The 12628-nt window shown below is 40.5% G+C and overlaps 1 protein-coding gene across 1 annotated transcript in view; it reads left to right on the top strand.

Moving 5' to 3' along the window:
• hs1bp3 (HCLS1 binding protein 3) overlaps positions 1 to 12628 on the top strand; it is a 62282-nt gene that overhangs the window by 42174 nt on the left and 7480 nt on the right. Inside the window, exon 5 of the mRNA XM_048597325.1 lies at positions 9071 to 9219. Coding sequence (XP_048453282.1) covers positions 9071 to 9219 — 149 coding nt within the window. The remainder of the gene's footprint in view (positions 1 to 9070; positions 9220 to 12628) is intronic.

Below are 12628 nucleotides of genomic sequence, written 5' to 3'. Positions count from 1 at the left end.
GCTCTACACCTTGTTATCTCTGACTCCAGCATTGACAATTCCTAATATCTCTAATCAAGTAGGCTGCTGTGTTGTGGATACTATTGAGCTTGTTAAATGTTATTGGAGCTGTACGCAGAGGGAAGTGAAGAGTATTCCTATTACATTCCTCACTTGTGCCTTGCACGTGGTGGACAGACTGGGGAGTAAGGAGATGAGTTACCTGTTGCAGAATTTCTAGTCTCTGGCATGCTCTTGCAACCACAGTATTTATATGGCTGGCCCATTAGGGCAAAAATGATTAAACTCTTTCTTGGAGGTGATTGTCATTGTCTATCACTTTTCTGACAAGCTCCTTGCCACTTAATAGCCCTTGTCAAACTCCTGCTGCATGCAGCCAAAGACCATGACAGTATGCACACAGCCTGACTGCGCAATCAGTTAATATCCCTCCTTTCAACCTCATGATGCAAAGATGGTTACTGAAAAAACAGCTAAAGAGGCTTGAACCAGAAACAAAGGTGTAAATATGAATGGGACAATTATTGTTTGTCTTGGTTCTGAAAAACAAAATGGAGCAAATAATGAGAGTGGAAGACCATTTGGAACTGGTGGCCATCACCTTAAGTTCAGTGCAATAATAGTAGCACAGTCAAAGATGGAAAATAGTGAACCAGAAACAAAAGGTGTAAATACGAATGGGACAATTATTACCAACAGCTATCTTGCAAAAATGAGGGCAGAAGTTGTGATTTGAAATTGCTGAGTGCCAGTGTTAAATCCAGAAAGCTGAGAAGTGCCTAATTCAACTGTGATTAAGCTGAACTTCTTTTCTTGATTTATCCGTTACCTTTCTAGTATTGTCATACAAGAAGTTGAAATCAGCACAAAATAATGTTGAACAGTTTTGTTAAAAGTGTAAAGCTTCATAAGTAAACGTTTCAATTATGTTGAATGTTTTATTACCTTTTTCTGTAAGATTTTTCTTCCCTTGCAGAATTTCCACATTTAGCTGTACTACCAGTTAATACAGTGAGCAGAGTTCCTATGTTAAAATTGTCTGCCAGGGCAGCTCTAAAGCTGACTGCAAAACGTTGCAGAAGAGTTACTTGATTTCTCCTTTTCTCTGTGTGGGAATAATCTGCAATGGGTACCTAAATACAACATTTAAAAATATTGTGTTCTGTGCATAAACCTCTTTCTGTGGCTGTGCTCTACTCTTTGTAGTTTATTTTTATGGTCTACTTTGAAACTTTGTGCAGTTTACACTAGACATTGACATGGCTGAATTAATAATTGTTAAAGTGACAGCATCATTGAAGTGCCCATAACTGGCCATATTGTTCACTTCTGTATATTATGTGGAATGGATCGCTGAGTCTCATTGTTCTGAAAATGTCAATAACGTATGCAGAAGAGAAAGTATTTTGAAACGTGTGACTTCTATCCTGTTCCTTTTTGAAATGGTTATCTACAAATGCACCAAATTCTGATTTTTCGAGACAAAAGTTGTGTAAAATGCTTGCGTGAATGTCTTTGGAACAATGTTATGCCAGCTGTTATGTAGTTCAGTGTGTCGTAAAGTGGTAGGGTTTTTTCAAAGGAACAACTTTGATCTTAAAATTTTAAGTTAGTTTCCTCAGCCCTTCGGGAAATATTTCTCCTTTTTACTTTGCATCAAGTTTTTGTGTAGCTTGGCAATCTGTTGTACCAGTTCTGATCCAAGAAATCAAACCCAACAAAAATGTCTCATTTAGAATAAAAAAGAACTTGTAGGAAGGTGCTTTGATGATTGCTCAGGACTCCTAAGTGAAGGCTGCCAATGTGCTGGCAAATCTTGATTACTTGGTCTAGACTCCCATTAAACTTTAGTTTCCGGTTGAAATCGTCTGGAAGTTTGTTTCGTTTGTTGTTTAGTCTTTTAACTGAATCAGATAGATCTGAGGGTAAGATTTAAACTGTGTACTTTGAAATTTAATCTAACAACTGCAATTGAGCCAGTTCCTAGGATTTTGCAGCACAAATATATAAGGTGTAGGCATTCTGACAAAGTAACAGTCAGACAATTGCACAGTGAAAACAGATTTTGAAAACTGCTCTCAGCAAGGAATTAAACTATATGCTTTGGACACTAGGCTGACATTTATGAGATGAAGTTGTGGTTTAATCATCAATTCCTCTGGTTCAGAAACATTCTATGATTACTCATCTGTTTGTCCATTTTAAAATGTGGCCAAAATTATGTTCGGTCCTTTGTGACAGATGATACCTTATTGTCCATGAACAAGTAATCCACAAACCCCAGATAATGTTCTGGGGACCCAGGTTCATGTCCCACCACAGCAGAGGATGAAACATGGATTCAAGAAAAATCAGGAATTAAAAATCTCATGATGACCATGAAAGCATTGTTAAATTATGCACTCATGTCCTTTTGGTAAAAATAAGCTGCCACCCTTACTTGCTCCAGCCTACATGAAACCCCAGACCCACAGCAACATGGTTGACTCTTAATTGCCCTCTGGCTTGACAGGCCAATTCATTCAGTTATATCAAATGTCTCTGAAAAAGAAAAGGTCTTGCCTGGCATCAACTTAGGCACCAGAAATGACAAAGGCACACTCAACCCTGTTGACCTTGCAAAGTCCTCCCTTGCCAACATCTGGGGACTCCTGCCAAAATGCGAAGAGCTGATTACTCGAGCAGCAGCATGACATTATGTGCAAGGTCAGGCATTCAGGTCAGGTTCTGCCACATCCACTCGGCTCCTGACCTCATTACAGCTTTTGTTTGAAAATGGACAAAGAAGTGAGGTGAGAGTGACTGTCTTTGACGTCAAGAGCACATTTGACTGAGTGTGGCAACAAGGCGGCCTAGCAAAAGTAAAGTCAATGGAGTCCTGCCTGAAACAAGAAGTCCTGTCTGGAGGTCAGTCATTTTAGCTCCAGGACTTCTGTGCAGGTGTTCCTCAGGGCCTAGGCCCAACCATCTTCAGCGGCTTGTGCTGAGTATTGTGCAATTATTCATGACTCCTCCAGATGTTGTAGCAGTTCATGTCCAAATGTACCAAGGTCTGATCAATATCCAGGTTTGGGCTGACAAGTGGCAAGTAACGTTTGTGCTACACAAATATCAGCTTCAAAAAGAGAGAACAAAACCATTGCCCCCCTCTGTCCCCCCCCCCCCCCCCCCGACTAGTATTAACATATTAACATCCTGAGGGTTATCATTGACTGGAAACTGAATTGGGCTAGCCATATAAATACTGTGACTATAATACCAGGTCAGATCTACAAGATGCACTGCCGAAATTCAGCAAAGATGTTTGGACAGCACCTTCCAAACCCATGATCTCTTCAACCGTTTTTCTGGACAGAACCCCATTATTAAAATGGAGTATACAGCTGGAAATTGAACTGCAAACTTGGAGTGCATGTCATAAAAAAGACCAAGTCATAGGACAAAAAAGCAAGAGGGGCTTTGAGTACTTAGGAATCCAGTGTTCTAAATACAATGACCATCTCATAGGTTTTAAATTGCACAGACAAGTTAAATTTAAAAAACGACTCACCAAAAACTTTTTTTTAAAAAAGGGAACATGGTCCTAATGTTTGTCCCTTTTTTTTTAATAACTGTGCTGATTGTGGCTCTTAATTTTTTTTTATTAACTGCACACATGCACAACTCATTATGTAGTTGTGTACAGATCAGAGACCAGTTGCACATTGACCTGGTGTTCAGTGGCATCCCTTTGCTCTTAAACTGAGCAACGACCAATTAGCAGCAGACTTGCAAAAAGCATATTTTCTAAAAGTCTCTAAATAGTATTATGTTGAGACAATTGTGTAAATATCACTTCTTTGAAGTCATTCACAGTTATACACTTCAGGAGTGTTCGTAACTGGTACCACTTCTGATCAATGAATAGAAAATTGAACAAAAATGTCTCCGCTGCAAATCAGTTTTACATTTCCCATCTTAATTGAAGTATGATCCCTGCTAAAACAGGGCAACTGGGGACCTTGTACAGAAATATAATGATGAAACAATGATTCACGAGTTTCAACCCCATGTTGAGGGGGATTGCCAAAATGTAGCAATTTTAAAACAGTGATCTGAGTGAGGCTTCCTTTTGCAGCGAGTAGTAAAAATGGCATTCTGTTTTAAATCAATAATTAAATCCCCCAGAGAGTTGGAATTGAAAGCTATATGTGAATTTGAATGAAACAATAACCATCAAATCAACACTTTTTTTTCCTTTGGTAGTATTAAATATTTATGGGAACATGGGAGAACTTGATTCTAAATGATGCTTTCACAATTATTATGCATTTTGCACTTTTAAATGACAAGAACAATCATCTTGTGGTTTCCTAAAGCTGCAATTTAATATAGATTAAATTATGCATGCTGCTGAATTACAAGGGAATTCTCTCCGCATCAGTTTGACTGTTGCCTGTACCTACCGTACGTTGCACTGGTGCTAGTGTTTGTGTAGTCAATAGTTACGCACTTGTTTGCTTCTCAACCTGACTACAGATTTCAGGAGTACATTTTGCTTGTCCAAGACGAGCTCAGTCATGATGGACTCTTCAGCATCCAAATGTAAAACAAAACATAGATTAAGTACTTTAAGCATATATAAACAGAGATTTCTGGGACACTTGGTACTTAAGGGAGGAGACAGACATGTTATATTACATTGTGTAAATACATCTATTGGTTAGAATATTGGCATCTGGTTTCCAAAAGATCGTAAGATATAGAGCACAATTAGGCTATTCAGTCCATTGAGTCTACTCTACCAGTCGAACGTGGTGTATATGCTTCTCAACCCCAATTTCCAGTCTGCTCACCATTTCAGAATGAATTGATGCCAGCAGCAGAGGATAATTACCTAAAGGTGAAGATTGGAAACTGAGATTTGTGTTGTGTGGCACATTATAATGTGAGTTATTTTGTGAAGATGTCTGATAGTATGTGTAAATTGTCAGGGTATGATTACACACTGATGTGCTCTGAACCCAATGAAAACAACCAGAGTCAGATTGTCAGTTTGAGCAACTCGCTTAGAGGAAAGCAACATAAAGCTACAATACAATCTAACAATCCTATTTCATTTTGCTTTTCTGTTAATTTCTTACATTGTACTGAAATTGGCGTCAGTGTGATTTTTTTTTAAAATATAAAAAGTCTCTGGTCGAACACACTCCCTCTTTAAGGTACACAATATCAGCGGGAGGGCAGTAAGATGTTTCCTGTCAGAAGGTACCTTTTGCATTTTTAAACCAGTACATTTTGTTCAGATTGGTTTCCATCTGAAAAGGAAACAATTGCAGGAAGCAGAGGGAAGGTCCCATTGTTAGATGATGCTGAAAGCTTGGGTATGGTAACTTTGAGGTCCCAGCTCCATCTTGTTTTTCAAAAATTAGAGCTGACAAATGCCTTTTTTTAATAAACCAATTCAATGCTTCAGCGCTGGCAGGTTTAATGAAAGCGAAAGTCAATAACTTCAATGGATATATGCAGTACACCTATTCTTGCAAGTGGATTTGACATAAAAAAAAAATGGGTATGAGATTGGTTGGCTCGCCGAGCTGGTTTGTTGTTCCGCAGACATTTCGTTACCATGCTTGGTAACATCCTCATTGCAGCCTCTGATGAAGCATTGGTGTGTTTTCCCGCCTGGTTTTTAAACTCTGGGGTCCGTTGCGATGGATTGCCTCACTTCCGGGTTTCCTCCGTAGTGGAATGTATATGGGGTCGAGTTCAATGTGTTTATTAATAGCCTGCTTCGTGGAGTGCCATGCTTCCAGGAATTCTCGTGCTTGTCTCTGCCTACCTGTCCCAGGATCTTTGGTGTTGTCCCAGTCGAAGTCGTGATTCTCCTTGTCCATGTGGATTGAGATGAGTGAGTATTGGTCGTGTCTTTTTGTAGCCAGTTGGTGTTCATGTACTCTTTGTTGTTAGTTTCCTTCCTGTTTGTCTGATGTAGTGTTTCTCGCAGTCTCTGCAGGGGATCTTGTAGATGACATTGGTCCTGTCCATGGCGGGGAGTGGGTCTTTAGTTCGGATGAGCACTTGTCGTAGGGTTGATGTGGGCTTGTGTGCCACTCTGATGCCCAGCGGTTGTATTGAACTTCAATAGTAACCATCCCAGCACACACAAACGAAGCTGCGTGCAAACACTATTTAAAAGGGCAACAACACACTGCAGCAACACGGAACTACACCAAGAGGAGGAGGAATAGCTCTTCCAAGTGTTCACGGATAATGGATATCCAAAGAACTGGGTCAGGAGATGCCTACAGGAACAGCATCAGAAAGATTCTACACTCCCCGACACACTCATCACATTACCCTACATCAGGGACACATCAGAACTCACCACAAGACTTCTATGACCGCTGGGCATCAGACTGGCACACATGCCCACATCAACCCTACGACAAGTGCTCACCCGAACTAAAGACCCACTCCCCGCCATGGACAGGACCAATGTCATCTACAAGATCCCCTGCAGAGACTGTGAGAAACACTACATCGGACAAACAGGAAGGAAACTAACAACAAGAGTACATGAACACCAACTGGCTACAAAAAGACACGACCAATACTCACTCATCTCAATCCACATGGACAAGGAGAACCACGACTTGGACTGGGACAACATCAAGATCCTGGGACAGGCTAGGCAGAGACAAGCACGAGAATTCCTGGAAGCATGGCATTCCACGAAGCAGGCTATTAATAAACACATTGAACTCAACCCCATATACGTTACACTATGAAGGAAACCCGGAAGTGAGGCAATCCATCGCAACGGACCCCGGAGTTTAAAAACTAGGCAGGAAAACACACCGACGCTTCATCAGAGGCTGCACTGTGGATGTTACCAAGCACGGTAACGAAACGTCTGCGGAACAACAAACCAGCTCAGTGAGCCAAGCAACCTCAACACCCACAACCCGAGCTACAGATCTACTCCAAAACCTTAAAAATGGGTATTGATCAATGAAATATTGTTTACAATGAAAATTATAAGATTACAGATTTATATTAAGCAAACATTAAGTATTGAAGTAAAATCGGAAATAAGAAAATACTTTATGGAAATATAGATGGGAGAAGTTGAAAAGGGTTGGAAATTTAAGTCATGGTATCATCTTTCCTGTCATGAAGCCAAACCTCAAGGGACAAACTAGTTAAAACAGCTGTTTAAAGTGCAGCTTTAGACTCCCTAATCAGACTATAAGTCAAGACATTACCTTTAAAAATAAAGATATTTGGAATAAAAATCATGAATTGCTACTTTCCCCCCAAATATCAACAAGTATGGGTTGACAATTCATTAAACTCACGGGTGGCTTATTTAATATCTAACAGGTTAGAAGATTTTTTGACAAGGAATGAGAGTGCATTTGAAAACGCTTTGTAAAGCCCTTTTTAAAAATTCCAGTCCATTGTTGTTGCTTTATTTCCTACCATTTCCTCCACCAGCTTACCAACAGAGTTAAATTGCTATGCTGGCAGCAATTGGCAATGAGGGCCCAGTCTGACTGGGATGTGGGGCTATTGGTAAGGCTTGATAAGGTTCTTGTGATGCAGTGGTAGTGTGGGTCAAAAGGCCCAGGTTCAAGTCTCAACTGCCCCGGACATGTTGTAAATATCCAAACAGACTGATTTAAAAACATCTACCGAGACCAATTTGAAGCCCAGGTTCCAAAGCTCCAAAGAACATTCACAAAACTCTGCTGTGTGTAGGAATCTGAGTGTCTCCGTACCTGAATCACAAAATGTTAGTACCGGATGCAGAGAAGATTTTTCTCCCTCAAGGGGAAATGAAATAGGGGACACTGTTTAACCATTTTTATACTTTTATTCATTCATGGAATGAGGGTGCGGCCAGCATTTGTTGCCTATATCTAATTGCCCAGAGGGCAGTTAAGAGTCAACCACATTGCTGTGGGGCTGGAGTCACATGTAGTTCAGTCCAGACAAGGATGGCAGTTTCCTTCCATAAAGGGCATTAGTGAACCTGATGGGTTATTAGAGAAGGGTCTTTTTTTTTTTTCCCCTCGGAGTTGTTGGTCTGTGAAATTCTCTGTCCCACACAGCAGTGCAGTCTTGGTCATTGGCATTTTTTAAGCGGCGTTAGATCTTGATTGACAAGGCAATCAGTGAGGGTAGGGGTAGACAGGAAAATGGAGTTCATGCCGCAATCAGTTTAGCCATGATCTTATCAAATGTCAAAGCAGTTTCAAGGGGCCGAATGGCCTACTCCTGTTCCTAATTAAAATGTTTCTTGTATAGCTGGTCAGATCCTTCTTAGTGCTCCAATTCTGCCAAACCCCACCTCCCAGCAAAATATGATTCTTCTAAGGTGGAGAATAAATTTAAGGGAAAGGAAAGTTGGTAGTGGTGACCCATCCATAATTAGACCAGAAACATGACTAAAACCAGAGGTGCTCATTTGAAGGGCAGGGTTTCTTGTCATCTGACTCAGCTGAACATAATGGACTAAGAATAAATTGCTTCAATCTTCAAATACTCCTGGCACCTCTTTCCCCTCCTTTCTCAAAAAAGTAGAATTGAGCTATTCCCACAATCAGCACATTGTGCATTCAAACAATGGTTCCTTAAAATAGAAACAGACAATGAGTGCGAGGACCAGAAATTATATTCCTTTTAAAGGAAGAAATGGCGAGGATAGCAATATCACAGTGATAGTTTTAAATTTAAGTGTTAACTAATAAAGATTACATTGCACGTAGCAGTGTTCACAATTAATAGCAATGATTTTTACAATTTTTTTCAATGTTTTGTGAACTACAATCACAGTGTTTGCTTCATGTGGATTTAAAAATCCCACTTTTCTAAAACTGGGGGAACAATAACTTTTTTTAAATAGCTGTGAAATCTTAGTCAGCTGTGAGTCTTTTGGAGATATTGTAATTATTGGATTACCTTTCTTTAAGAATGTAAATTTTGTCGATGCATCAAATGCTTACTTTTGGAGGGAGGATTATGCAGAAAGACATTACCCTTAATGTCCTGATTCCTTGATTGTGTGTGTGTTTGTTATTTCCAGCTACAGATTGAAGAATACGGAGGCCTCAAACCAGGAAGCTAAACCGAAGCTCTCGCTTTTTGATGAGGACGTAGATGCTGACGCTAGCCTTTTTGAGCCAGTGAAAAATTTCACTACCCCAGCCATGAAGAAATCCTTTTTGAATGATGGTGAGTTTCGACTTAGGAGCTAACAGTTACATTTACTGCCTCCTTTTCATGGATGTGGAATGCCTGCAGTTGTCCTGATGGAGATTGTACATGTTCATTTCCAACGTACATCTGTATGCTATTCTTAATGCCACTATTGACTTGTTTTATTTGAAGTTAGTTCAATATCATTTATCCACTGAGATCACCACAAGTGATCAGCCTCATGACTGTTCCAATGAGACATCTGTCACTTAATTAAGACTTCACTGGATGATCTGTATTGCAGGAACAGCTCATCCTGAAATCTTGTTGCTGAATTGCCAGATTATCTGAGGGAGCAGATATTTTCTTGCAGGCTTAACCAACATTTTTAAAGAATTTTTGCTTTGATAATTTACAGTGCAAACTTATTATTTGAGGTATATAAATAAGACATGACCATTTACGACTGTGTTATTGATATTAATGCTGGACAAGTATCTATAATACAACTTATTCATGATGTTTTATCCACTCGAGTCGCCAGATTTTAACTTGGTGAAAGTTCAGAACATATTGCTTGAAGTTGGGATAGAAATTGGTTGCAGTCATTTCATGGTACATTAACTACTACATGCAGTTAGTGAATGCATCAATTATGAAGTCAAAGGTTCACCTGAAATTCGGGTCTTCTTTTGCTCATGTGACTGAGTTGTTGACCTCCTGTTCCTATGAGCATATGTATTAGGAGCAGGGTAGTACATTTGGATCCTGAATCCACTCCACCATTCAATAAGACAGAGCTGTACAAGGTAGAAACAGACCCTTTGGTCCGACTTGTCCATGCTGACCTTATCTCCTAAATTAATCTAGACCCATGTGCCAGCATTTGGCCCATATGCCTCTAAACCCTTCCTATTCCTAAAGACATCCAGATGTCTTTTAAATGTTGGAGTTGTAGCAGCCTCCACTATTTCCTCTGGCAACTCATTACGTACATGCACTATCCTCTGTGTGAAAATGTTGCCTCTTGGGTCCCTTTTAAATCTTTCCCGTCTCACTTTAAATCTATGCCCCTCTAGTTCTGGACTCTGCCCCCACCCTGGGAAAAAGACCTTGACTATTCATGCTCCTCATGATTTTGTAAACCTCTATAAGGTCATCCCTCAGCCTCCGACACTCCAGGCAAAATAGCCCCAGCCTACTCACCCTCTCCCTATAGCTCAAACCCTCCAACCCCGGCAACATCCTTGTAAATCTTTTCTGAACCTTTTCAAGTTTCACAACATCCTTCCTAGAGCAGGGAGACCAGAATTGCACGCAGTATTCCAAATGTGGCCTAACTAATGTCCTGTACAGCCAGAACATGACCTCCTAACTCCTAAACTCAATCCACTGACCAATAAAGGCAAGCATACCAAACGCCACCTTCAATATCCTGTCTATTTGTGATTCCACTTTCAAAGAGCTATGAACCTGCACTCCAAGATCTGTTTGTTCAGCAACACTTCCCCAGGACCTTACCATTTAAGTGTATAAGTCCTGCCCTGCTTTATCTTTTGCAAAATGCAGCACCTCACATTTACCTAAATTACCCTAAAGATCATGCCTGATCTGATTTCCATCTGGACTCTGCGTTCCTGCCTGCTCCCAATATCTTTTGACTGCCTTGTTCATCAAGAATCTATCGACCACTGCAATATTTTCTTTATTCACTCATGGGACACGAGCATTGCTGGCTGACCAGGTGCCCCTACCCACCTAGTTGTTCCTTGAGAAGATGGTGGTGAACTGCCACAGTCCACATGCTGTAGGTAGACCCACAACGTATTGTGGGGGGGGGCTGCTTTTCAGGATTTTGACCCACTGACACTGGAGGAAGGGTGATATATTTCCAATTCAGGGTGGCCAGCGGCTTGGAGGGGAGTTTGCATGGAGTGGCGTTCCTCTATTATCTGCTGCCCTTGTCCTCCTTGAATGATCTCTGATTCTCTTGGGGGGAGAAATCTCCAAAGATTCATAACCCATTGAGGGGAAAGTGTCCTCATCCGTATTAAATGTGAGACATCTTTTTAAACTGCATTCCCTAGTTCTAGTCTCTTCCCCCAAGGGAACATCCTTTCAGCATCCAGCCCGTCAAGTTTTGTCTGTATCTAATGTTGTAATAAGATCGCCTATCATTCTTCTCAACACTAATAGATACTGTCACCTACATGCCCATATGATTAATCCCCTCCCAGGTATCAGTTGATATCTCCAAAAGGTAGCTCACTCATTTTATAAGATCTTATTTGGACTATTTATCTCATCAGCAATGACTCGAGTAAATTTTGGGGTTTACAGGCAGCGCCAGTGGAAAGGTAAGGGATGAGTACCAATCCTGGACCAGCAGCAATCTTTGGGAGTTGTGTAAAACTGATAAGAGGACAAGCCTTAAAAAGAAATGTAATGAGGCCTCTTGCTAGGTGGGAAAACCAGCGGAAACGAGCATAATGCAAGCTTCCTTTGAGGCATTCCGTTTAGCAGAGGGGCCCTAACTGTCATCATAATGCTCTTTTATATATGTACATGACCATCTTAGGTAACCAGTAAAGGCATCTGCAAATATACCTTGTAGATATTGTAGTGCCTGTGAAGTAGGTGCAGAATGACACATGTATCATGGTCCAACTTAGATGCAAATTGTACCAGTTCTTCATTGGAAAAATGGGTGACCAAGGCCCAGTTTCTTCCTCCTCGTGGTCAAGATCACCCTGGTCTAAGGGATGTAACTTTCTCATAATGTAACATGTCGCAGTTACATTGCCCGTCTCTGATACATCAGTGTCTAGAAGGTCTCGCTCCAGCTCATTGACTCTGACTCTGACTCTGAGTCAAATTTCCTCAGGCTATAGGTCCTTGAATTGTTACATAATTGCCTTGGAGTATATTGGCATCCATGAGCCCTCACACAATGCTGCTATAAGACATCACCTGCCCTACCATCTTTTATAGTGTTTCAATTAAATAACTATTATACAAATTAATAATGCCTCTAGACCTGTCTGTGCGCTTACTATTACCCTGTTTAACATCACATCCACTGGCTGTAGATTCCATCTGAACTGCATTGAAATGTCAATCTAAGTTATACACCCAAAACCCTAAAATTGGATTTAAACCTTTGACCCTCTGACTTGAGGAAGGGTACTACCACTAAATCAGACTAATAACCCCAGCTTCACCCATCAGCTTGATCAAAACCCCTTTGTACACGTTACCATGGTATATTTTCCTTCAATTCTTAATCTCCAAAACACAGTTGCAATGAAATTAAAATATATACACACCAGGACTCCATATTTTAGAGACATTTTTTGCACATGAGATAACAAAATGTGTCACCTTCAACATATGTAAAGCATATATTAAACTTGAAGGGCTTTTTTTCTAAGATAGCAAGATGTAG

The sequence above is a fragment of the Rhincodon typus genome, chromosome 5 (assembly GCF_021869965.1).
Source record: "Rhincodon typus isolate 14 chromosome 5, sRhiTyp1.1, whole genome shotgun sequence".
NCBI classification, from domain to species: domain Eukaryota; kingdom Metazoa; phylum Chordata; class Chondrichthyes; order Orectolobiformes; family Rhincodontidae; genus Rhincodon; species Rhincodon typus.
The sequence above is the reverse complement of the archived record's forward strand: the minus strand, read 5'-3'. Positions and strand labels throughout refer to the sequence as shown.